At 38.5% G+C, this 26,581-nt stretch overlaps 3 protein-coding genes across 4 annotated transcripts; 2 read left to right on the top strand and 1 right to left on the bottom strand.

Annotated features, from left to right (window-relative positions):
• Nucleotides 1-6,897: 6,897 nt before the first annotated feature.
• LOC121773662 lies at nt 6,898-9,050 on the top strand. 2 transcript variants are annotated; one of them, XM_042170560.1, is made up of 5 exons: nt 6,898-7,099; nt 7,166-7,239; nt 7,911-8,046; nt 8,160-8,459; nt 8,539-9,050. In XM_042170560.1, exons 1-5 carry the CDS (start codon nt 6,992-6,994, stop codon nt 8,809-8,811), a joined length of 891 nt encoding a protein of 296 aa, XP_042026494.1. In that variant the 5' UTR covers nt 6,898-6,991; the 3' UTR covers nt 8,812-9,050. The 2 variants fall into 2 exon arrangements, with proteins under 2 accessions (XP_042026494.1, XP_042026493.1); XM_042170559.1 differs by having other exon boundaries at nt 6,900-7,099; nt 8,160-8,468.
• An 849-nt stretch (nt 9,051-9,899) lies between these two features.
• LOC121774290 lies at nt 9,900-12,094 on the top strand. Its single transcript, XM_042171189.1, has 3 exons — nt 9,900-10,115; nt 10,601-10,949; nt 11,025-12,094. Exons 1-3 carry the CDS (start codon nt 9,900-9,902, stop codon nt 12,092-12,094), a joined length of 1,635 nt encoding a protein of 544 aa, XP_042027123.1.
• Nucleotides 12,095-18,635: 6,541 nt separating this feature from the next.
• On the bottom strand, nt 18,636-26,501 carry LOC121775314 (general transcription and DNA repair factor IIH subunit TFB2-like). Its single transcript, XM_042172389.1, has 15 exons — nt 26,236-26,501; nt 21,889-22,056; nt 21,669-21,737; nt 21,493-21,586; nt 21,147-21,247; nt 21,022-21,070; nt 20,897-20,956; nt 20,715-20,783; nt 20,395-20,478; nt 20,235-20,318; nt 19,971-20,056; nt 19,646-19,736; nt 19,169-19,249; nt 19,023-19,097; nt 18,636-18,916 (listed from the first exon to the last, which is right to left on the bottom strand). Exons 1-15 carry the CDS (start codon nt 26,346-26,348, stop codon nt 18,779-18,781), a joined length of 1,362 nt encoding a protein of 453 aa, XP_042028323.1. The 5' UTR covers nt 26,349-26,501; the 3' UTR covers nt 18,636-18,778.
• Nucleotides 26,502-26,581: the final 80 nt, after the last annotated feature.

Raw genomic sequence — 26,581 nt, 5'->3', positions numbered from 1 at the left:
TAAAAATATACATCTTCCTAAAATTCATAATAAAATTAAGAGTGAATTACCCTAATAGTCCCTAATCTTGTTGAAAAATGCACTAATGATCCCTAAAAAAATTCTATAGCCTTTTTGGTACCTGTTCGTCTTTTATACCCCTCTGCATTTGAAAAATCCCCTAAATGTCATGAAGGGCATTTTTGGTATTTGGAAATCACAGTTTTGGTACCTCTTCAGTCTTGCAATTTTTTTGGACATATATAAAAGCACCATTTCGGACAGGAAAAATTTACATTTCTAGTACTACTTAATTTATATTTTTACAACATAAAACATTTTCTTCTGAATTATAATTCACTTAAATTTTTCAACAATTACTTGAATAACGTATAAATTGAGCTTTATAATAAAAGTCACTTGCAAGAGTTCACTTCAATTTAGGTTAGATATAATTTCACTTAAATTTTAATTATTATACTTAAAATTTTTTTTTTCAAAATACTATATTTTATTTAATGTAATTAAAATATTTATTTTTCACTTAAGTATAGTAAAATTTAAATATTTAAGTAATATTTTTAAAGCAAAAAATTACTATAGTTGACTATAATATTTTTACTTCTCAAATTTTAAAAATTTAATTAAATTTTTAATTAAAAATAAATCCCACATGCAAAAAGAATTTTTTATAATTCACTTTAATATTTTTATTAAAAAAAAGTTACTTTTAGATTTAATATTTTTTTCATAGACTGAGTTTTATAATAAATAATATTTAATTTTAAAATTAAGTAAAGTATAATTAAACTATTTTAAGGCTGTATTTATTTTTAAACATATAATGACAATAAACTATTTTAAATAACTAAAATTACAAAAATAGTATACTACTCCGTATTTGTAACATCCTTGACCCAAAATGTATATTAATGTATATCTTATATAGTAATCAATTAAAGTGATCCAAATATATGTATGAATGTAATTAGCAAATGTATAAATATTTTATTATTCACATGTTAACTTCGTTTAATTGGTAATAGAATTAAATAGTTGTAGTTCATTTACGTATGTGAATGTGTGCATGGAAGTACAACTTTGTGCATGTAAATATATGTAGTTTGATTGAAATAATTTAATATAATTATATAGGTTATATGCTCTTAGTATATTATATTTGTGTATGCACGTGTATTTGCATGGAGTAGATTAGTCACCAATTTCTATAGAGGTTGTATAATATAATTATACGTGTACATTACATAATGACTATGTGTACACAATGTTGGCTATTTCATGTAAATCATGTAAAATGTATTAAGCCAACAAATCGGTTAAATATATATTGTATATAATTATGTCTCAGAGATGGCAAGAGGAAGGAGAGAGAAGTGTCATACGAGAGTACGATTAGCTATCAATTGCGGATCCAAAAATTTTGATTTCGGGATACGATATTTAACAATAGAGACATAGGGCTTTAAAGTTTAAAATCGATAAGTTTTCTTCTACTACTAATTTTAAATATTTTATACCAATAGTTTGTGAGTTGTAACCCGGATGGCTCACCTAACATTAGAGGTCGGATACCACTGCACCAATTCGGTGTTAGTATGAAACATGTCTACCTATATAATTAAATAGAAAATATTTGGTCACGACCGCCCTTACTAAGGATAGTGATTAGTGAAGACGGGGAAAACGTGACTAGGGGGACTAAGGAGCGGGGAAGAAAAGGGGGACGCAATGAAAGACAACAATAAAGGACGAGATTGAATATGAAAACCCAATTAACTTCAAAAAGAAATATTTTGGTCTATCGAATAGTTAAACAACGGATTAATGTCTCAAGGTAAATAATGTCATAACGTAGTGTGGGAAAAAATGAAAGACTTTATCATGAACGATTCGAAACAAGGCAGCGGAAAAACAAGCATCAAAGGAGAGTCATAGGATGACGCCCATGTATGAAGACACGACGCATCCGGGAATTTCTAAAGCTCACTCAACATCCATCGCAACATCCCGCTCAACCTGTAAAATTTTAAAAAGATGTGCAGGGCTGAGTACTTGTTGTACTCAATGGGCTCATGCCGAAAACATTTTATAACAGTTATGTCATCCATACCAGTGAACTCGAGTTTTACATGTAGTTAAGAAATATCATCGAGAACACAAAAATATTTTCATAGTCTGGCCAGACAAAACAATCTCCCCACTTTCTCGTCAATCAATTAATCACATCCTCTTACCATAGTGCGATGAAAGTGTGGCCACACTATTCGCCCACGAGACCGGCCGACTAGCAAGGACGGCTCACGATCCCCTCTGTGTACACAGCCTGATAGGGTTTGCGGCCCTACTCAGACCCGAATTCGTTTATCATAGCCCTATAGCCTAATGGAGCGAACTCACAAACTAGGCATCAAGCACAATCTCAACATAGCCCTATAGCCTAACGGAGCAAGCTCAAACGAACTAGGCATCAGACAACAATCTCAACATCAAAACAATCATGGCATGACATAATACTTTAAACCACCCTTATAGCTCCACATTCATATTTCGAAACATAAAAGAATTTTAGTAAAAGGAAGCCCACCTCGATTGCCTACAAACACGGTTCACAACTTTATTGAAATCCATGCTCTTCGTACCCACGTACGCACAACAACCCTTATCAACATCATAACCACATAATACAACACAATCAGCCTTCCATCAATACAATTTATCATGCATGTCCTATCGTTCCTTTCATTGTTTTCTTAAATTACACATCCCAAACGTTCACCAACATAAGGAAACACCCCATAGTATACCTCAACGTATAACACATAACCATGCCATAAGATACGTTCCTTAATCACACATGTATCATTTATTCACTCAAAACTTGACAACAAGTATTATTTTAACATGACAGAAATCTGGCAGAACTGCGCGGTCGTTTTGTAAAAATCATTAAAAATCCATCCGACCTCCGTTGGGGCTGAAATTTTACCACAATACAGTAGACACATCAACGATTATACAATTAAAATTGCACATCAAAATCACATCTTTAGGTCGGTCAAATCAAAAATGAAACTCACTGGACGAGAATATAATTTCTGACAGAACTGCGCAGTTAACTTTAAAAATTCATTTAAAATTCATCTTTCGTCAAGTGAGGCTGAAATTTATACACAACACAGAAGACATCTCAAATGTTTCTCAGTTAAAAATTCGTGCCAAAATAAGATCGTTTGGTTGGTCAAACACACGTCGGAATCTACTGTCCGAACACCACAGTTTTCATGCTTCACAAATTCGAATTAGGGTTTATCTATCATTCATCCAAACACATATATTCATGCTTCCAACACATAACCATGCTTTAAAAAGATCTCACCACCATGTTCTCATATATTCACATATCATTCACCAACGTATCATCCACAAGTTCATTCATCCACATCAATAAACGCATACACATATATTTTCTCATGTAACCCTCAATCCCAACCGATTAACTTTGAGATCTATGATCTCTACACTCACTATATGCATGAGAGGTTCAAAATTTATGGATTCAATGATAAGAATGAGAAGGATGATTCAAAGTATACCTTTCTCTTGAAAAACAATCGGTAGAAACGACGAGTGGTTCGATTCCTCAACGAATCTTGAGTTTCAAACTCCAAATCGAAGCAAGAATGAAGAATTGATTTGGAGCACTTGAGAGAGATGGGATGGGAGGAGAAAAACGTGTGGGGGAGGAGAGGAAGAGTGGGAGGCGTGTGAATGAGGGATTAGGGTTAGGGTTTTCTATTTATATTCAAGGATTTATTCCCCCACTTAAATAAAACAATAAAAATTTGTGGAAGAAAAAGAATAGGGAATAGGCGTGTACTTTTGAAGGAAATTGAGGTTGTGGGATTTTTTTGACTAATTAAATAGAGAGATGGTTCAAATCAAATTTATTTGGAGAGAAAGAATCCCACAAAATAGGAACAAAATAATTCAAGAATCTCCAAGTAGGAAAGAAGGGAGGGGGCGAAAATTATAAGTATTTCCACAAGGAAATAATTTAAATCCCAATTTAAATAGGCTAAGGAAAGATTTGTCAAGGTATGGTAGGATTTAATTTGGATAAATATCCCAAAACAATTAATTAAATCCAAGAAAGAGTATATTTCTTCCAATAAATAGAAAGGGCCGAAAATTTCAAATAAAATGGCTAGAATGATTATGCATTATCCCATTTAATTTAATTCACACACTGGAAGCTTAATCACATTAACTCACATAACTCACAACAACTAATTTCACATAATTAACTCAAACACATAGAGACTCAATTTCCACAAAAGAAATTCTCATTCACATCCACATCCACATCCACATTAATTAAAATAAAATAAGCCATCAAATAAAAAAAAAATAATAATATAAGTCACAATTTTCCGGGTGCTACAATTTGGGGTACAGTTGTACCCCCTTGTTATACATTGGATCTGCCACTGTTAGCTATTCTTAAGAGATAAGACTTTTTCTTCGGCAGATATAAACATAGATATGATAAATGAGAAAGAAGATAATTTTGGAGGGAGACTAAATAGGGAGTAGAGATTAGAACCAGAAGCTCGGCTCAATTATCTGTCGGATTAATGTGGGTATAAATTGTACTTTTAATTTTATATGTAGTATATAATTAATTACTATATGTTGGATTGAAATGAATAAATATATTATATGAAACATGATATAGATGTGTGAGTGGTAACAATGGATATGTTTTATATATTGTGTTGGAATCATTTGGTGGAAATACGAAATGGATATGTGAGTGGTACAATGAATATGTTTTATATATTGTGTTGAAATTATTTGGTGGAATACGAAATGGATATGTGAGTGGTGCAATGGACATATTTTCATATACCATTAGAATTATCTGCATCATTGGATTAAAGAGGATATGTGACGGTCTTGGCCTGGATCTGATATACAATGGCAATGGACCTACGTGGCATATATACAATGACAATAGACCTATGGCTCAATACAAAGAGCAAAGAGGGGCCTTCGTGGAAAGGTCAATATAGAGAGGAGCCTTCGTGGAAAGGTCGAATATGAAAGAGGGGCCTTCGTGGAAAGGTCAAATAAATAAAAAGGATCTACGGGTCGTATACAATAGAAATCCCGGGCAGATACTAGACTTGATTTGTCACATAATAATAAATTGAACATAGAGGCATATGCATATAGATATGAAATTATTGATAATATTTAATATTTGTGGTTATATGTTGTGATTTGGAATTTTTTTAAAATAATCCTAATAAATGATGGATTTTATAATTATAGTATTTGTATGGTGATATAATTAATATGTAATTTCTTTACTTGTATTTGTATTTATCTATTATAAGCATATACGTTAGAGTGGTTAAAGTGTGACAGTATTTAAAGTCTAAAATGCCCTTAAACATAAAAAATTCACATTTTTAGTGTCTGGGTTATTTTAGTCTTATCTTATCAAAATGTTAGTATAAAATTTTTTGAAGGACCATTTATGCATTTTCGACAAGATCAGAGACTATTATGGTAGTTCACTTTAGAATTAAATTAAATATAAAGCAAAGTAAAATTATTAGAGGCCAATATTACAACATCATGACACCTAATTTTCTTATTATTACCGCCTACCAATCACGTATGCTTTCCTTCCATCGCGTTTCCCTCTCTCCCTTTCGTCGCATTCCGCCATTCCCCATCTAAATCGTTTTTCAAAAAAAAAATTCTTCAAGATTTCTTCTTCAAACCAAGATAATCAGGTATGCTTTTTTCACATTCATAAATCATCACCCACCCCTAACCCCGCACGCAATAGGCGGCTTCTCCTGCCCATGACAACCCTCCAGCGTCCAGGGGCGGATGCAGAAATAAATAATGATAAGTTTTTCACATTAATAAATCACCCACCCCTAACCCCGCACGCAATAGGTGGCTTCTCCTGCCCGTGACAACCCTCCAGCGCCCAGGGGCGGATGCAGAAATAAATAATGATAAGGGCTTAAATTTCTAAATTTTATTTCAAAATATATTTTTGGGTAGTTTAGAATATTTTTATCGGGGCTTTTACATAATAATTTGTGTTAAACTTGGATAAATTTAAAAAATTTACACAAGAAAAAAAGTTTAGAAAAAAAGTTTATTAAGGGCTTTAGCCCCACCCTTATTATACATGTGTTCGCCCCTGCCAGCGCCCCCCTACCCCGCACAACTTGGCGTGACATGCGATACACCCCTCTCCTTCTATGCTTCATGAATGCTCTAAATGACACATTTTTTTAACTCAAATATCATGAAACTTTCAAAAAGTTGAATATTTCCCATGAACTTTAAACTTGACAAATGATATCATGAACTTTACCCGAGTTTGTTATTTTCCATCGATGAAAAATAATATCGAGATACGGATTTTTTCCGTAATTTCTCGACAACAACTTTGAGAGTTTCAAGTTCTTCAATCTTTGACGATGATTTTTCTTGAAGTACATCCTCTTAAATTATTCTTCAATATATTAATATACGCAAAAAAATTTTATTTGTGGAAAATAACAAACTCAGGTAAACATCATGATATTATTTGTCAAATTAAAAGTTCATGAAAAAAACTCATTTTTAAAAAATTCCATAATATTAACTATCAATATCCCTTTATTAAAATATAAACATCACTTTCTCTATTTTACTATTATCTATTATACTTTATTATTTCTCATATTTGCATTTAACTCATAAATTTGGCACCGAATAACACGTGTTTCATTTGGAACAGATGGAATAATATTGAATCTGTATAAATTTATGATTCAAAATTTAAAACATTTATAAATCAAAACTGAACTTAGTAATTTTAGGTAGCTGATTAAAAACTAAACTTCCCAGTTCCAATTTTAGAAGAAGAGAAGCTGCTACCAAAGAGAGAGAGAGAGGGAGAGGGGAAAGAGAAATAGAAATGTCGAGAGCAACACCTGTTCGGAAGTCTCACACTTCCACTTCAGATCTGCTCATTTGGTCAGAAGCTCCGTCGCCCGCACCTTCCTCCACCGCTCGTGCTAACCAGGTACCTCCTATAAATCACCTATTCTTTCCGCGCCACAATGCCTCACTCTCTCTATATCATTTTCAGCCGCCGGATCGAGTTGGTAAGGTGCTGTTTGGCGGTCACATTACTGATGAAGAAGCTGATAATCTTAATAAGAGGTAATTCTCCAATAATTATGGATTTGATTTTGTCTATTTGCCTTGCCTAGCTAGTGATTATTGAATTACTTACTGAGATTTGCTTTTGATAATTTCGCCAGCCAAGTTTTAAAGTTTCCTTGAATTGTCGAAGAAGATGCATTAGTCTATTTGAAAAGCTACTAGCTAAAGAAATAATTTACATTGCAATCTTGCAGATTCTAACTTTTACGATGAATCTGTTGGCAAATATGAATGATATATCTCAGATTTATATTTGAAAGTTTTGGATAGGTTTAAGAAATAGCAACTCGGAGTGATCTCGACCTGACCTGCTGCACCTAGTGAACAAAATGAAATTCTGATCTTCAACCATCAAGAACATCTAACATTTATGTATGATCTTGTCATCGGTTAATCAAGTGATCTACTACTATTTTGTTATGTCTCAGAGTTGATACACTTCAACTATCAAGTTATCTATTTTGATAGGACTTTGTTTGGATAGGTTTTAGAGGACTTGGCTATAAATAATATATGTATGAAGTTGCTGTAATAGTTGAACTATAGTTAAATATGTTCTTTCTGTCTCTTGAGATTTTCCGCAGTGTATGCCTTTCTTCGATAAGTTACTAAAAATTCCAATTTTGTTGTTGATTAGCTAACCTCACTATTCGCATTGCTGCTTCTAGGAAGCCTTGCTCCGGCTATAAACTGAAGGAGATGAATGGTAGTAAAATATTTTCCGATGACAGTGAAGATGGTTCAACAGAATCTGGAGTATCTGATGGTAATTTCAATAACCGAACATCTGTTCGCATTGTGCAGGTATTCGAATTTCGAAGCTCTTATAGTAATAGTATTAGCAATTTTTTCAGAGCATGCATCAGGAGATTGAGTTGGCTTGTTTTTCTTGATATGTTTTCTTGTTTAAATACTAGCAAGCTGCAATAGGGATAAGTCAGATTTCCTTCAGCACAGAAGAGAAGATTTCACCTAAAAAGCCAAGCACTGTCCCTGGGGTGGCAAAGCAGCTTGAGCTGAGTGGGACGATAGAAAGTGACTCGGAGAGCCAGACTAGGAAGATAATCTCGGATGCCAAATCGAAGGAACTGAGTGGTACTGACATCTTTGGCCCTCCTTGCGAAGCTCCAGCTCGATCATCTGCACGGGCTACTGGAATAAAGGAAAACAAAGATATAGGAGAACCTGCACCGCGAGCTCTACGCACTTCTGTCAAAGTTTGTAACGTGAGTTTTGTATTCCATCATCAAAATCTTTGTATCTGCTCTAAAATTTCACTTGTCTGCATACTGGCAGCCTGCAGGGGGTCAGAGCAACATACTATTCGGAGACGAACAAGTGGTGAAGTCGTCAAAGAAAATTCACGACCAAAAGTTTGCAGAGATGACAGGAAACAACATTTTCAAGGGAGACGTTCCTCCGGGATCAGCTGAGAAGCCGTTGAGCGTGGCCAAGTTGAAAGAAATGAGGGGAAATGATATCTTTTGGGATGGCAAGGCTGAGTCTAGAGACTATTTTGGTGGTGTCAGGAAACCACCTGGTGGTGAGAGCAGCATCGCTTTAGTCTGATATAACTTATGGGTTTCGTTCTCGTTTCTGCTGGCCATTGCCTTGGTGTACAAAGCCAGATCTGATCTCAATGTCAGGTAACTTGATGTTGTAGCAAGTGTTGTCTTAGGAATTAGGATTACGTTTGACTTGTGTTTCTCTAATTATGGGATGTTAATGATGCATTCCATGTAACGTTGAAGAGAGTTACTATATAGTATATTTTACGTTATTTCGTAATGGTTCGCGAAGTTTGTTAATTATAGGGTTTTTTCTATTTTTATTCTAAACCACAACTATCATTCCTCGTTTGTACTAGACTTTTTTTTTTTGTTCCGGATTTGGGAGAGACGCATAACCCTCATGCGTCTCCTTTTAATGAGACGCATGACAATTATGCGTCTTTCATAAAGACGCATGAGGGTCATGCGTCTCTATTTTTTTTCGTTATTTTTTAACGACGCATGAGGGTCATGCGTCTTTTACAGAAAGAGGGGAAGACAAAACTTGCGATTTCCTTGGCGATTTCTTGGCGATTCCCTTCATATTTAGGTAAGTTTCCTTCAATCTTTCAACATTGCTCCCGTATTTGTTGTTTATTTGCATATTATTAGGGTCTGTGATAAATTTATTGTATACTTACTATATTAGGGTTTATTGAAAAAAATTGTCTTTAATTGTTGTTGGTTTGTATATATATTTTTGCAGAAATCATGCAAGTATTCGTGAGTTTATATTGGGGTGGTAGAATATATCAACTTCCTCAAGTGGGCATTTGTTATGATCCTCCTCGTGCGAGAGCTTCTATCGTATTGGATTCATGTGTTTCATTATCTGAATTAGTTGCAATAATATGTGCTAAGATAAGAATAGATTCAAACCAACACTTCATCGAAATATCTTGGAGGCATTGTTTCTTGGGTACCGGTACGAGTTATGTATGTACTGCGGTTGATAGTGATCAAAGTGTGTTTTTTATGTTCAATGCGGCTCTAAATTCTACTCGGCATATTGAATTATTTGTTGAGTATTCGTCTGTTGGAAATGCCTTCATCCCACCAATTGTTGATCATGGTGTTGGATCATCTACGAGGTTTGAACCTTTGAGCATGGATTGCGGTATGAATGAGCAAACAGATGTTGCAGATGCTACTGATGTTGGATTGAATACTCAAGAGACTGTAGAAGAGCATGCTGATGTTCATGTTGTGCGAGGAGACCTTGATGATCCAGAATTGTTGTCATCATCGTCTGATGATATTTTAAGTGATGATTCCGGTGCTGACTCTAGTGATGAGGAGGTAGTGTATAACCCGTCGTGCAAGGTGAACAACCACTTCCAGAATACGTGCACACTGGGTTGAACTATTTTAGCAAACTGCCGAGTGGTCCTTCTGTGGCACCTGAAGTTGGTAATGAACGCAGTACCATGTACTGGGATGAAAAACACCCATATCGGATTAATGGGGGAACAAAATTTGATAGCAAGCTGCATGTGAAGACTGCTATTACTATGTGGAGTCTGAGGCAACACCGACAATTTAGGGTGGTTGAGAGCAAATTAAGAAGGTGGCATGCCGTGTGCAAATATCCAGCAGGGAGGACAGAAGATGGGACAGCTATTATCAGCGAGACCGACACTGAAAAAGCGAATGAATGTCGATGGGAAGTTTCTGTTACACACATTGCCCATGATGATATGTGGGAGATTAGGAAGTGGCGGGGACGCCATAGTTGTGAAGGCCATCGTAATGATAGAGGACAAGCTAACTTTTCATCACCAATGATTGCTTTGTGTATTCGCCATCAGTTGCTAAAAAATGCCGAGTTCAGTGCCGCAGCTGTAAGAAATTTTGTTCATGACAAAATTCATGTGGTAATCAGTTATAAGAAGGCATGGTATGCACGGAGAAGGGCTTTAGAGATTGTGTTTGGTGGATGGGAGGAGTCATTTAGGGATTTGCCAAGCTACATGCTTGAACTGCAGTATAGGAATCCAGGCACAATCGTTGAGTGGAGGCATAACGAGTTGTTGAGCCAGGGTCGTACTAAAGTCTTCTATTACGTGTTCTGGGCACTTGGGCCTGCTATACATGCTTTCCTGGAGTGCCAACCTGTTTTAACAATAGACGGGACTCACCTTCGAGGAAGATTTAAAGGTAAGCTGCTTGTTGCTTGTGGTGTTGATGCTAACAAGAAATGTCTGCCTATTGCATATGCCGTTGTTGATGAAGAAACTGGCGACAACTGGGAGTGGTTTTTGGATCATGTCAGGATTCATGTGGTGAAGTACGAAAGGGAGGTGTGCATAATTTCGGATAGGCATAAAGGAATCCTTAAGGCTATGCGTTCTGATGAATGGAAAAAGCCGCCGATATGTCACCACAAATTTTGTTTGATCCATGTGAGGAAAAATATCTTGACAAAACTTAAGGGTAAGGGCGGTAAAGCGAAAGGCATGATATGGGCATTGGGTGTGACAACTCAAGTACGCAAGTACATGCGAAGGCGACGTGCACTACGGGAGGAAAGTCTTGTTGCGATACACGAGCTCAACAAAGCCAAAAAAGAGAATTGGTCTCTTTGTTACGATGATGAACTGAGATGGGGGGTGCCCTCAACAAACATGTCAGAGAGCTACAACAACGTGTTGAGAGGTATAAGAGAGCTGCCAATTAGAGCTTTGGTTGATCTGACATTTTGGAGAACAGTGGAATGGTGGGCAGATAGAAAGACGGAAATACAACATACCGAAGGTCGGTTGACCCCGTGGGCGAGGGACAAACTTGATGCGAATGATGCGAAGGGGCAAATGCATTACTGTTCAGTACTTGACCAAGAAATAGGTCATTACCAAATTCGAAGTCGTCCACGCGTTGAAAAGGGACAGGCAAAGGGCAATAATAGACAAGACGTCGAGTTCATGGATTCAAAGTGCAGTTGTGGGAAGTGGCAGATGTGGAGAGTTCCTTGTTCCCATGCGTGCACCGTTGCCAGAGATCGAGGTAACTCTATGTTTGAACTCATTGATAAACACAACCACAAAGCTACATGGGAAGCACAGTACTATGGTGTCTCCTTTCAAGCGCCAAGACACGAAGACTATTGGGCAAATCCTGGATGGAAATTGCGTATCACACCTGAGCAGTTGCTTCCTCGAAAGCGCGGACGAGGCAGAACAAGGAGGATTCCTAATCAAATGGATGTCCGCGAGGAAGATGAACCGAGAGCTCCCCGCAAGTGCAGGAATTGCGGCGTAGAGGGGCATGACCGTAGAAATTGCACAGTCGGTCGTGTTATGTAGGTATTTTGACATCTGCAGTGCAGGTATTTTGATTTTATATATTTAATTTACCTTTGTATGAATGACCGTAGAGGGACATGGATGCTCTGAACAACGTCTTCTTCCTCATGTGCCTCGACAATGTTGTCATCTTCTTCTTCTTCTCCTTCATCATCGTCCTCTTCTTCAGCTTGTACAGGAGGCATGATCTGATAATTCTGGAAGAATGAATCGATCGACGCTCGGGCACCACTCCATTGCGGCACGTCATGGCTTTGTGAATATGGGCAACGATTCCAATCGGGCTCAGGCTGGCTTGGAGAATACAGTGGACGGTCCCACTGTGACTGAGACTCATGCGCCGGGTGTGAATACCACTGGGGTGGGTCATGCTCTTGATACTGCGGCTCTGGTGCTACATAATCGGGATGCGGCTGGGACATCCTAAACTGCTTTGTGTAGCCATGTCCCCCAGTCCGAACACCAGGCGCTCCACGACGCCGTGGAACTACTTCTTCTTGATACGGCATGACCACAGCCTGATGTTGAGAAGCGGGGTACTCCATGACATCACCGTTGTTCGTAGATTCGAGGACAGTCCTAACAATTTCTCGAATCTGGTGCACTCGTGGGTCCATTTCGTCTTCCGTAGTTAAATGGAAAACCCGTTGAAAACCCTCAACCTAGACAAAAATATGATACAAATATCAATAAGAAACAATCTATATCACATGAAAGCATATAGTTTAATATAACAAACTTACAAATAGTCTCATCGAAGCAGCCGACTCGTTCATCCCAGCAGTTGCCCGTGCCCCAGGCTGAGCCATGTACGTCACGGTAATCCTGTTATACCACGCCATATAACCCGGGCTCATGGGAATATTCAAGGACATCGGTGCGGTGTATTCGGCAGCTTGGAACCTTTCGTACCTCATGTCCCATTCCCCAATGAAGAACTGATGCGTGTTTGCCCAGTTGTTGCCCTTCTTACCACGCCGATCATTTTTGCCTAAATGATCGGCGTTTCTTAGCATCCTGTCTACATTCTGCGGTATATCCTGATACCGATTGAACTGTCGGCGCACTCGTCCAGGCTCATGGGCCTCGACATAGGCCCAACATACCAAGTAGGTCTCGCACAGAGAGCATCCAGTCACATCATTGCAGTAGTCAGGCAGTAGGGCTCGTGCGTATGGCGTCCAGATAAACTACAAAACAGCAATGCAAATGCCAAATTAATTTCATAATAAGTTCATAAATGAAGTCTAAACCGAAATAATATTCACCTGGCTAGGTCTAATCAGAGAAATTTGGTCACGGTAATGCTCAACCGAGTGTCTAGGAGCATTTCCTATCTGCGTTGTTCCTTTCCACCTATACATAAAATTTATGTAAGAAAATAACCTAATATGCATTAATAAATAAATATTTAGATATATACCTGGCGCCACATGGTGTATATGGCTCGTGCACAACTGGTCCTATGAACGCAAGCCTCAATGTGGGCATTCTTTCCCACGCCCATAGCTGCAGAAGGATCATAGGCCCGCCCAACTCTTTTCTCTTATCCATGGAAGCCTCGCACAGATAATGATAAAGGTAAGCCAATGCCGCACTTCCCCAACTGATAGTCTTCACCTCTTCCGGATCCCCAAGCCCATTCAACCACATAAATGGCACCTTACACCCCGTGGTGTCCGGTAGAATGAGACCTCCTAATAAAATTAGGGCGTGGATACGTGCCCTTTGGATGTATACGTACGTAGGTAGGTCATCACCCAGAGGCATCCTTGTCTGGTTGATCAGGGCGGTCATCAGCAAATCGCCTTGCTTTGTCTCTGTGGAAGTATCTGGTATCCATCCTAACAGATCGCGGCACTTGTTGGTCCAATCAGGAAAGTTGTCATGATAGTCACGCCCTGTGAAGACGCGACCCTCCGCTCTCAAGCCCCAAATGGCTTGCACATCTTCCAAGGTGATCGTCGCCTCACCGATTGGTAGATGGAAAGTGTGCGTCTCCGGCCTCCAACGCTCAATCAACGCCGTGATCAGCTCATTGTCCACCTTCATGGGCTTCCCACAATCGATCACGCCTTTGAAACCAAAGACGTCAAGCCAATATCTAACATTCTCGTGAATTTCGATGTCCCAAGTCTTACTTTCAGTCCTTCGGACTTTAAATACTTGGGTTGTTCCCTCTTTCATGAGTTTATTTGAAATGTGATTTTTTTGCATATTTAAGACCGACGGGTCTTCGGGTCCATACAATAAATGTCCGCTAGAACTTGAAGTCTCCATCTAATCTAAGTACATATTCACAAAACAACAATTACAAACTCACAATGGCATGTACAAATAACATAACATAACAAGAGAACAACAAGTGATAGAGGGTTGCAAGTGCAATGTGTTAGGTTATAGAACCGTTTTTAGAAGACCTGATAATTCACTTGTACACACCTAATCTTATTTTTTTGTTCCGGTTAGTCTTCACTTATTTTAACCAAATTACAACCAAAATCACAACACAATGAATTTACCCACTAAAATCCATTACAATTAAACCCTAATTGGAGCTATTACAACACAATTAAAATTACAAAATCACTTATTTTAACCAAATTACATTACAAAATCACTTATTTTAACCAAATTACAACACAATTAAAATCACAACACAACCAATAATATACAATACAATGAATTTACCCATTAAAATCCATTACAATTAACTAAACAACAAAAAAATCGACCAAAATGGAGCTATTTGTTATAAACCTTAATTTACAAACATTAGGGGAAATCTAAACAAACTATGCAAATTAACAACAATTAAGGAAGGAAGGTTGAAGGATTGAACGAAAATTACCGGAACACGAGTGGAAATCGTCTTCTTCGCCGAATCACAGAGGAAAAATCGCCAAATTCGGCCAAATCGTCTTCTTTGCGTGAATGAGGAGGCTACGGCCTTCGCTGCTGCCTTAATTCGAAATTGGAGACGCATGAGCCTCATGTGTCTCTCCCTAAGACGCATGACGCTCATGCGTCGTTGGTGAATTTTTTTAAAAAAAGAAGACGCATGAGGGAGATGCGTCTTTCCCTAAGACGCATGACCCTCATGCGTCGTTAAAAAATAACGAAAAAAAATAGAGACGCATGACCCTCATGCGTCTTTATAAAAGACGCATAATTGTCATGCATCTCATTAAAAGGAGACACATGAGGGTCATGCGTCTCTCCCAAATCCGGAACAACAAAAAAGTCCAGTACAAACGAGGAATGATAGTTGTGGTTTAGAACAAAAATAGAAAAAACCCGTTAATTATGTGAAGGAAGAGTCCACGTAAACTTCCGACACCTCGACCTGCTTATTTATTTTACTTTCTACTGAAACAAAACGATTTCATGCCGGCCGTAATGTGTTTTTTATAACAAAGAGAAATAAAGTAAAAATTGTAAAATATTTAAAGAACTTAGTTCGACCCTGCTGGGGATCGACCCAAAATCTCTGGCTCTGCAGAGCCGCGCCTTATCCATTGGGCCACAGAGACAAGTTGTTGTTTTGATACTAGTACAATATATGTTTTAAGAATTTTATGATATAAGCACACTGAAAGCCTCTAACAACCATGCAAATTATTGCACTTGTTAATTTTTTATCAAGTAAAGTGGATAAAAAATATTTGCGGTATTGATTTATAATAAAATGTGAGTGGAATGAATTAGTTCACTCGCTAAATATAGTAAAAGTGAAATGAGATATTTAAGGGCGGATAAAGGGAGAATAATGTTTCCAGATAAAATAAGTTGTGTATAGAATACATGGTTGTTTTTTATAATTAAACTGCAATATTTTGCATAATTGTGCTATATTTTTGGTGTTTCTTGACTTCTTACAACTAAATTTAGCGTTAAAATTGGTGTGAGACTGTTTTCTGGAAACAAATAGACATGGAAGGAAGCATGTACTATATTAATTGTGAGATCCCCAGCTTCCTTGGATTTTGGGATGAAGAAATTTCCCCGTTGTTGAAGTTTCCATAGAGTAACTATTTGTTAGTATGACTTAAATCTGTATAGGATTATATTTCCTAATTGAGATAAGATTATGTTTTCTAGGCTCAGTCTGTCTCATGTGTGCCTATTTATATGAGAGTAGAGATGTAATCTGTAATATGAAATCTAAAATCTGTAGCCATAATCTGAAAACACCCTGAATAAAATATGTTCTCCGTTTCCGCCCGTGGACGTAGCCAACAACGTTGGTGAACCACGTAAATCTGTGTCTTCTTTCCGTTTCTGTTTGTCTCGATTACACAAATGCTCTATTCTGTCACAACAAACTGTATCTAGAGACTGGTTTTCAAACTAGGGTTTTGAATTCCGCATCTGTTAGGGTTTCTGTGTTAATCGATCAAGATGTCCGCTCTGAACGTGAAGGTCGACAAATTTACTGGGAGAAATAGTTTCGGTCTATGGAAGATCAAGATGCGATCTTTGCTGAAGTAGCAAGGGTTGTAGGCGCCGCTAACTGCAAAAGGAAAGGCGAAAAAGGCAGACAAGAAGGATGGCGAGTGGGTAACCCTAGATGAAAAGGCTCACTCGACAATCATGTTGTGCCAGTCTGACGATGTTATCATCGAAGTCGCTGATTAGGAAACTGCAGCTGCCCTCTGGACGAAGTTGGAGAGTTTATACATAACGAAGTCTCTAACCAATAAGTTGCTCCTGAAGCAACGTCTGTTCCGATTACGCATGCAGGAAGGTACGCCCCTTCGGGATCATCTGGAAAATCTGAACAAAATTTTGGTAGATTTGCGTAATGTTGAAGTTAAATTAGAAGATGAGGATGCTACTTAAATTCTGATAGTTTCTATGCTTGAGTCGTATGAGAATTTCATTGAGTCTTTTATGACTGAGAAAGAAACTCTGTCTCTGGAAGATGTTCGATCTGCTCTCCACATCAGAGAAGATCGGCAACAGGCAGCTAGTTCAGCCACAGAAAGTCATGCGTCGGGATTATCTGCTACGGGTACGAGTAAGAAGAAACTCGATGACATCTGCATATATTGTAAAGAACCAGGGCACTGGAAGTATGATTGTCCGATTAAGAAAAAGAAAGAGGGCAAGAAAGGGGATGCCAATGGTTCAGCAACGGTGGCAGAAGCTGATGACTCAAATTCTGAAGTAAGCCTGGCACTAGTTGCAGATGACCAGCCACACAACAACGATGTGTGGATTTTTGACTCGAGAGCATCGTACCATCTATGTCCGCACATGGAGTATTTCACCACTTACGAGCAGATAGACGGAGACAATATTATCATGGCCAACAGTGCTATCTGCAAGGTGGTTGGCATTGGCTCTATCAAAATAAGGACGCATGATGAGGTGCTCTGCACCTTGAACGATGTCAAGCATGTTCCACAGATGACGAAAAATCTGATATCTCTGAGTACCTTTGACAGTAAGGGATTCAACTTCAAAGGTGAAGGTGGAATAATGCATATTATGAAAGGTTCGAAGGTGGTTCTGACAGCCTTGAAACGGGGTACCTTGTATATTCTGAAGGTTCCATCGTGACAGGCTCTGCTGATACTGCATCATCCGAGATTCCGCCCGAGAGTATGACAAAGCTATGGCATATGAGGTTTGGTCACATGGGGGAACGAGGGATGCAAATTCTGTCAAAGCGTGATTTTCTCTCTAGGAGTAAAGTGAAGAATCTGGATTTCTGCGAACACTGTGTTTTTGGGAAGCTTCATCGCAACAAGTTCCCAAAGAAGGTTGTTCATTGGACCAAGGGGACACTCGACTACATTCACATGGATTGTTGGGGTCCATCACGTGTTGAATCTATTGGAGGTCACAAGTATTTTGTGCCGATGATTGATGACTACTCGAGGATGACTTGGGTGTTCATGATGAAGCATAAAGGTAACGCTTTCAAGAAGTTCAGACAGTGGAAAACCTTGGTGGAAAATCAGACAGGGAAGATCAAGCGACTGAGAACTGATAATGGTTTGGAATTATGTTCGTCTGAGTTCAATGAGTTTTGTAAGAACGAGAGGATTGTTCGCCACCACACTATTAGACATTCACCGCAGCAGAATGGTGTGGCAGAACGCATGAATCAGACATTGCTGGAAAGAGCGCGATGTATTCTTTTCCAGGCTTGGTTGACTAGGAAGTTTTGGGCAGAAGCAGTAAACACGGCATGTTACCTGATCAACCGTGGACCTCACACTGACTGCAAGACACCTTATGAGGTATGGTCTGATACACCTGCAGATTACTCGCTGCTGAGAGTTTTTGGAAGTACTGTTTACTATCATGTGAGTGAGGGTAAACTGGAACCAAGAGCTAAGAAGAGGGTATTTGTTGGTTTTGGAGAAGGAGTCAAGGTGGATATTTGTTAGTATGTCTTGAATCTGTATATGATTATGTTTCCTAATTGAGATATGATTATGTTTCCTAGGCCCAGTCTGCCTCATGTGTGCCTATTTATATGGGAGTAGAGCACATAATTCTGTAATCTGAAATCTAAAATCTGTAGCCATAATCCGAAAACACTTTGAATAAAATATGTTCTCCGTTTCCACCCGTGGACGTAGCCAACAACGTTGGTGAACCACGTTAAACTGTGTCTTCTTCACATTTATGTTTGTCTCGATTACACAATTGCTCTATTCTATCACAACACTATTGCTTCTGCCGGCGCAAGAATTCTTTCATCTGCGTGAAGATTTCTCCCTTGACGACGAGCCGCATCTTCTTCGAGTTTTCCCACAGTAAACACCCGTATTCTCGGGCAAAGTCACAGGCGGCTTCGAAGACGTCCTGGAAGATGAAGGCCGTGAATAGTAGTAGTAGTAGTAGTAAGGGTAGGATAAATGTATGAGAGTGCCTGTTCGTGTGCGTGTTTGTGCAAAAAGCTATTACATACCCTTGATGGGAATTCATCATAGAGATGCGCAGGCGTCATCTCCACTCTATTCAAATCTGCTTCCCATAACCTAATCTGTTTCGCAAAATAATGTTAAAAATTTCATGAATAATATAGGTGAACATGATACAAGGAAAATCAAATACCTGATCAGTGACGTTTTCGGGCACAGTAGGTATCTTCTCCGCGACTCGAGGATGAGCATTCTGCTGAAGAAACGACACTATCTGCATTCACCATGCAACAAAAATGAGAGACGAAAATGGTAGAACACACGGAATAAGATTCTCAAGTCATCGAAAAATTTAAGTTGATCCAAAGATTAGTGACAAAGAGGCACAAGTAAATGACTAATTACTAATATGATCTGTTTGAGTTTCTTCTGTACTTATTAAGGATGCATGGCCTATCATCTTTCGTATAGTATTGGTATATAATATTATCAAAGAATTATTGGGATTCAACCCTTTCTGTGAATCGTTTCGAATGACAACATAAGCAGGCAAGATATATCTACTGATTATCTAAACATGAAAACTCAATAATATAAGAAAGAAACGATATGAGAGCTTGAATTGTACATAGCAAGATGACTAAATAGCATATTAGAAGGTGATACTTACCTGCTCCGCGGTAATGCCATTTAGAAATGCTTTATACAAGCTCTCTTTGTTGATAGAGCCAACAATAAGGTTAGGTAGCTGGTATTCGACCCTGTAAATTAAGACTACTATCAATTGAAAGTGAAAGACACCAGCATTTTGCAAGGATGGATTTGATCGTTTCAAACAATATCTATGAGACAATATTAAAAAAAAAAGAAATGAAATTCACTTTTCAGAAAATCAAGGTGAAGACGGGAGCACTAAAGCAAATTATTTGCAAAAAGAAAACTTGGCCTGGTGGTAAGCTTTACTAATATGAAAGAAGGATAAGAGGATGGCACACCTTGCAAACAAGCGCAAGATCTCAACATGCAATCTAGATGTTGAATATGCGTACAGCCGAAAGTTCGTTTCCACGACAACAAAGCCCTGATAAAATTAAAAAAGAACAAGGGGAAGGAAAATGTTACAGCAACTTCAGCACTGTAAAGTAAGATTTTGATCTGTATCACTCCTTGAAAAATATAAGAAGACAAAATCAGAATAGGATATCTTCTGAATTCAAAGATGGTCAATTGTATCAAACAGCAAATCCTCAGAAACACACCTGTTTTCTGGTTGCCGTATCCGCTAGGCTAATGGAGAGATTGGTAGCTAGTTTAGTAGGAATAAACCAACTCTCCTTCCTGCCCTGAACCAACAGAATTACGGAAGATCAGTGGGAGCTAAACTCTGACAAAAACAACAAAATAAGCTGAAGGTACAACCTGCTGGAGCTTTACCAATCCCAAATCAACAAGATCCTTTACTATGGTCCTCTGTATATCTGACAAAGTGTTTAGGTTATACGCCTACAAAAACGCAAACATTTATTCAGAACCTGCTGCATCTCTGTAGCATTTACTTTCGGTTGTAGGGAATTGGATGATCAACTGATTTCACATATACCTTAGAGAATCCTTGAATTTTAAAAAAATGATAAAAGTAAACTACTATCTGGCATATATAGGTTATGTTTGAAGTACTAGACATGTTTGTAGCACTAGTATAATTACGAATAACAGCATAAACAATCTCAACCTATTACCTTTCCCATAACATGAAAGCTGAGCTCCAACAGGAATGATATAAGGTCAGCTGTATCCACACCTTGTTCCTGCAGAAATTGATAACATTCAAACAACTTTTTATAAGAACTACTGGAATTATATCACAAGTTGGTGAATTATGCAGGTCCAAAGACAAAAAAAGAGAATATAACCCACATACCTCACAGTTAGTTATATATTCTCTAATTATGTACCAAAGTTGTGCATTCGTGTCCATCAGCTGTTACATGCATTTGTCAATTATAGCTTCACCAAGTAACTCCACATAATCTATTTAGCTCGTACCAGAAACTGGAAGCCGCTCTCCGTCAATCTTGAAGGTTCCTTATCATCTCTGAAATCCAATGCTAACGTTTCACACAATATGATGTAAAATATGAAGACAAATGAAAAACGTGAGTATTGAGTACTTTTGACTGAGAAGACCATGCTGGAACACTTTCATCATCGAGGAGCTTATGTTCATCGACCTTTCCACTTCGGTAGAGTTTATTAGGTGCAGCAAAAACAACTGGTTTTCCACAAATTTGTTAGTCATAATATGAGTTGTCAACAGATTGACATAGAATGGAAAAATCGTCTAAATGGACCCCATGCAATGCATTCAACAAAGCTATCAAGTAACATAAAATACATAACAAGAATGAATGCCATCTATGAGGTTATGATAATTTAGCAGTAAGTTACCACATAATCCACTGAGCATTAGCGCATGACAACAGAGACAACTGTCAAGACATAAGCAAAAACCCACACCTCCCACTGTTCGACAGCATAGGCATCTAATTCCTCTGTACTGGGAAGCCTCACAGTGACGTTTGACGGCATTGGTTCCCTAGGTGAAACTCCACTGTGGATCCAAAGAGTCTACCATGTTCAGAATTTATCTAAGCATAAAACAAAGGCAGTTCGTTTAAAACTTAAAAGCTTACCCATGCAGTATGTGCTTCTGGAGATTCCGCTGAAATGGCGGATTAAATTGGTAAGTAGCTTCTTTCTTCCTGCCACAGGACCGGAAAAAAGGAAATCCAAATAATGGTTGAGGATGATCGAAGCTAAGTTAAATACATATGATCTGAAGCCAAGGCACTTCTAGAATCTAACTAGTTAAGTATAAAATTGAAAATAACAATGAGAACATATCTACATTACCGTTCAACAGTTTCAGTCAGGACTCTCAGCTGAATGAGCCTGTCTATAGCTACTTTATGCTTCGAGGCACCGTCAGCAAGAATCCATTCTTCCAGCCACTTTGCTGATACTGGACCCTCTATATACAGAAGCAGCAGCACATACTTTTTTGCTAGTGGAGGCAAAGATCTGAGTGGAAGAGTAGGAAAAATCAATATCAATAGCAATGTTATTAAAAAGCGGCCATGGCACCGCCATGGCGCCATTGCGTGGCGGGTTTCGGAAAAAACGCCATCGCCACGAGCTGCCACAAACTTTTTTATGGCGACCGCCATTTGCCGCCATGAGTGAGGCGCCATGGCGGTGCCATGGCAGTTTTGGCGTCACTTTTGGTTGGGCTGCCCCAAACCTCAGCCCAATTACCAAATAACACGGCCCAAATGATTTTTAACCCTTAACCCGGCCCAAATAATGAAATAAAATGCCAATTAAGTCAAAATCTAAGGTTTTTTCATAGTATCTCTTTCCCTCTCAAACAAACCCAACCTGCTACGCCCTTAGTTCCACTGCGCAATTGGAGTGGTTTTGAGCAGGTAATTGACAAATCTTTTATTATATTTTGGTTTTCAATTTTAAACTTCTAATATAATATTATAATTACAAACCTATTATTATATTTATGTGACAGATTCATTCGAAAAAGAAAAATAGGCTCGAGCATCAAAAGATGCATGATTTGGTTTACGTAAAATATAACCAAAAATTGAATGAGAGGTACGACAAAAGACATACACTCGATCCTATTTCACTCGATTACATTGATCACTGTAATGAGTGGTTGGTTGGAGAGTTGGATGGTGCTGATGGTGAAGGCAGTGATAGAGTTTTTGATGGAGATTCACTTGATTGGGATACTGTCTACGAGTCGTCTTGGATTGGAGAGCCTATCACATATACTAGGTCTAAGAAAAGAAAAGAAGCTTCTACATCATCAAGTTCTAGGAAAGCCTCAAGAACCACAGCCACATCTAGAAAAGGGAAAGGCCAATTAGGGAAAGGCAGATTGGCGACAGTGGTTGAAGAAAGAGAGCTTGTGGATGAAGAATTGGAAGATGAAGAAGTTGGGGATGAAGAAGAAGGATCTACTTCGTTGGAGGACGATGATATCGATCAGGATGAGGATGAGGATGAGGATAACTATGTTGTGGAGGATGACTATGTTGGGGATGGTGATGATTGAGGATGGTTTTAATTTAGATTTGATATGTATTATGAATTTGTGATGATGACTTTATATTTTGATTGTTGAACTAAGACTTATTATGGTAGGCATATTATATAATTGCTTATGACTTTATGCTTTATTCATTGTTTTAATAGTTGATAACTTGATATATTATAATTTTTTATTATTTTCTAATTTTTTTGAATTTATATATACATATATTACTAATATTTTATTAATTTATTTATCGACCGCCATATCCCGCCATACTGATACGCCATATCCCTGTGGCGGTTTTTGGGCTCACCGCCGTAAGCCGCCATACGCCATCCATAACATTGATCAATAGTAAAATCCGCAGAACCATGACATCTTAAGAAATAATTAATAACAGAATGAATATAGCTAATCACATCAAAATCTGCTGCTGCACAATGTTGCAACACAGCCACAATAATAACAAATCTTATACTAAAACAAAAACCTCTATTGTTGGCATTATTAAACCTTTATAGACCAAAACCCATGGAAAATGAAAATTTTAAATCTGTTGTCACTATTACTTACAAGGAGAATTAACAGACTGAAAAAGTTAATCAATGAGCTCAAACATAAAAGACTCAATCAACAGCAGTCACAAATAATTCCAGGAAAAAGACATGCAAGTTGGGCATGCATGTGACACAACCTATGTATAGAAATGAATTTGGGATCTCATGGAACAACAGCAAGGCTTTAGACCAAAGGTGGTAGACATGTCACATTGGAAATAGTCTTTGAAAGTTCAATGGTTAAAAATGTTCAAACAAGATTTAAAATCAGAAAACAACCTTGATTCTTTTTGAAGGCTAGTAGAGTTTGCAAGGGATTGAAAAGTTTTCAGAAAAGGTTAGATTTGCATCCTCTCTCCACCCCTCCCTCTCTTACCCATGCTCTATTCTCCATTAAAAGCATTAGTATCAACTTCACTATGGTCATCTATCAAACATATTTGAATGGCACCAACAATTCTAGTTGGGAAAGACTTTAGGTGGCATGCTAAGGGGTTCTGGTATTTGGGCTTGTTGGGAAAGGATGTCAAGAGGGGTTTTTGTGTTCAGGATTTTGGATACATTAGGGAATGTACAATTCAACTCTCTTGTCACATGACTAACTGACATTAGTCTTTGAGACAACCTAGGAACAAATAAACAATTTGACAGTCGGAGGTTAGGGGAAATTTCTATGGTTCCAGCCCCGACTACCGTAATTAATTCCCCATTTGTGGTTCTAATGTAGGTTTTAGTCACTTCCCCAAAATCACTAAAATCAAATTTTTCTGGAGTCATAGTATCTGTAGCATCACAATTAAAGATCCAACCCTTCCTATCAATATTATCGGTATTTTGCACAGAAAAAACAGTGGAAATATTCATCGAAGGTGCAAAACGGTTTTGAGTTAAAATCTGGGGGTGTAATTCGGATTTTCGGATGTCCTGTGGGGCAATTTCACAATTATGCATATCTGGGGGTTTCATTTTAGGAGGACGGGGTATCAAGTTTAAATCATGCATATCTGGGGGACCATTCTGCAAAATGTGAAATAACTTAGGATTTGATCCAAGATCAAACCCTTTACCTCCCGAGTGAACGTCGCCGCCATTCCATTTCTGCGGCTCCGTCGCTCCAGCCCTCTCCATGAAATTTCTGACTCGAACCCCTCTGATACCGCCGCCACCACCACTCCCACCGTTGACATCTGGGTAAAAGGCGTTCAACTGGTTTGCCCCTCCGTCTCGGTGTTGATTTTGGGCGCTGTTCTGTTTCTGCCTTATCTCTCCGATCCCGACGGCGGCAAGCTTTGATTGAGCTCTCGCTTTCTGCCGTTCATCCCACCATTCTGGATATCCCACCCGAAGAAAGCAGGTCTCCCTCGTGTGTTTGTTCTTGCCGCAGTGAGAACACCACAGCTTGCTTTTGTCGATTTTGCCTCCGGTTTGGTGACTGCTTCCGGTAGGCGGCGGTCGCGGTGGTCCGTTCCTGTTGCTTGGTCGGTCTTCCTACGCCGGAGTCTTCGGAGGCTTTAGGGGATGCCGGTGGCATGATTTTTAATTGAGCCGCCTCCCTCTGGACCCTCCCGTAAGCCTCTTCGACTGAGGGATATGGCTTCTCCTTGAGGATATCCCTTCGGATTGTGTCATACTCTGGATTCAGCCCGGTAAGGAAGTTGAATAGCCTGGTCGTGTTTGAGAATTCCCTGAATTGCTTAACTCCCTTGTCACAGCAGTCGACGGGCTGTTTTGGGCATCGATCCACATTAATCCATAGTCCGTGGATTCGCCGATAGTAAGTTTCAAGATCCAGGCTTCCTTGCCCGAGTGCAATCGCCTTATCCTCCAGATCGTATATGAGGTATGGGTCCCTCTTGCCTTCAAAGGTTCCGTCGAGATTATCCCATATGGCTTTCGAGCTTTGGTGATGGGCGAAGTCGGCGATGATGTCGTTTTCGATGTTGTCGACGATCTACGAGAACACCACGAGATCAGTTTCCTCCCAATCGGCATATCTGTGACTCTCTGGTTACGGTGGCTGATCTTTGATGTGCGAGTATCCTCCTCTGCTCCCTATTGCGACTTTCATTAGTCGCGCCCACAAAGGATAGTTTTTTCCATTCAATTTGAATGCAACAGTAACATTCTTGCTTGTCTTCAACTTTGAAGGCTTAATTTTTGGTTTGGTATCTCCTTCTGAATCTGACATGTTTCTTGTGCAGGGATTGGTTTTTCTGATAGGGTTGGTTTTTCTGATTTGGTTTTGGTCTCTTGACCGAGATATGGTATGAGCACGACTATGATGAAATTTTTCTAAGCGGGATCTTTCTCTGCTCTGACGCCATGAAGAAACGATTGGGAGAAGATTTCATATATTTACTTTATGAATATCACACAATATGTTACATTGTTATATAGGCATAGAATATGCATATATGGTAAACCTAGATTATGGAGATCCTATTCTATCTTTGGTAATAGATCAATTTACAATCAATCCCATTATTCTCGGTATCTTCCAACACATATGGATCTCAAAAAACAACATCGTCTTAAGATTCAACAAATATGAAATCGAACATATTAAGCAGATATAGTGTGTAAGAATATAACCTCAAGATAGCTTCGCATATGAATGAATTTTCATACAGCTTGTCAAGTTTCACCGGAGGCAAGGATGCCACCATATCCATAAAGTTTCTAGCCACAATCCTCACTTGCGGCATCTTGTCTGACCAATGTAATTCTCCTACTTGAGCTTATATATCTGTATATGTAGATGACAAAGAGAATTGCTTGCAACGATTTCTCTACTTCTTCAAATTCAATCCAACAATGACTGTCTTCCGGAATCACAGTCTATGTCCAATTGATGTATTTTTTAATCAAAAGCTGAACAATGACCACAAAACCACTCAACCTTTATATACTGCTGCATAACAGTCTATTTTGATAAGAG

This window comes from Salvia splendens, chromosome 17, assembly GCF_004379255.2.
Source record: "Salvia splendens isolate huo1 chromosome 17, SspV2, whole genome shotgun sequence".
In the NCBI taxonomy this organism is placed as follows: domain Eukaryota; kingdom Viridiplantae; phylum Streptophyta; class Magnoliopsida; order Lamiales; family Lamiaceae; genus Salvia; species Salvia splendens.
This window is presented reverse-complemented; position numbering and strand designations above follow the sequence as displayed.

Coding starts and splice junctions, on each gene's coding strand:
- LOC121775314 (XM_042172389.1), bottom strand. CDS start 26,348: ATGCCGCAAGTGAGGATTGTGGCTAGAAACTTTATGGATATGGTGGCA. Junction 21,248..21,492: donor ATGCTGTCGAACAGTGGGAG/GTGTGGGTTTTT, acceptor GTGGAAAACCAG/TTGTTTTTGCTGCACCTAAT. Junction 20,057..20,234: donor ATACGGCAACCAGAAAACAG/GTGTGTTTCTGA, acceptor TAATTTTATCAG/GGCTTTGTTGTCGTGGAAAC.
- LOC121774290 (XM_042171189.1), top strand. CDS start 9,900: ATGGATTGCGGTATGAATGAGCAAACAGATGTTGCAGATGCTACTGAT. Junction 10,116..10,600: donor TGTATAACCCGTCGTGCAAG/GTGAACAACCAC, acceptor ATTCGCCATCAG/TTGCTAAAAAATGCCGAGTT. Junction 10,950..11,024: donor CCTTCGAGGAAGATTTAAAG/GTAAGCTGCTTG, acceptor TTGTTGATGAAG/AAACTGGCGACAACTGGGAG.
- LOC121773662 (XM_042170559.1), top strand. CDS start 6,992: ATGTCGAGAGCAACACCTGTTCGGAAGTCTCACACTTCCACTTCAGAT. Junction 8,047..8,159: donor CATCTGTTCGCATTGTGCAG/GTATTCGAATTT, acceptor TTTAAATACTAG/CAAGCTGCAATAGGGATAAG. Junction 8,469..8,538: donor CTTCTGTCAAAGTTTGTAAC/GTGAGTTTTGTA, acceptor GCATACTGGCAG/CCTGCAGGGGGTCAGAGCAA.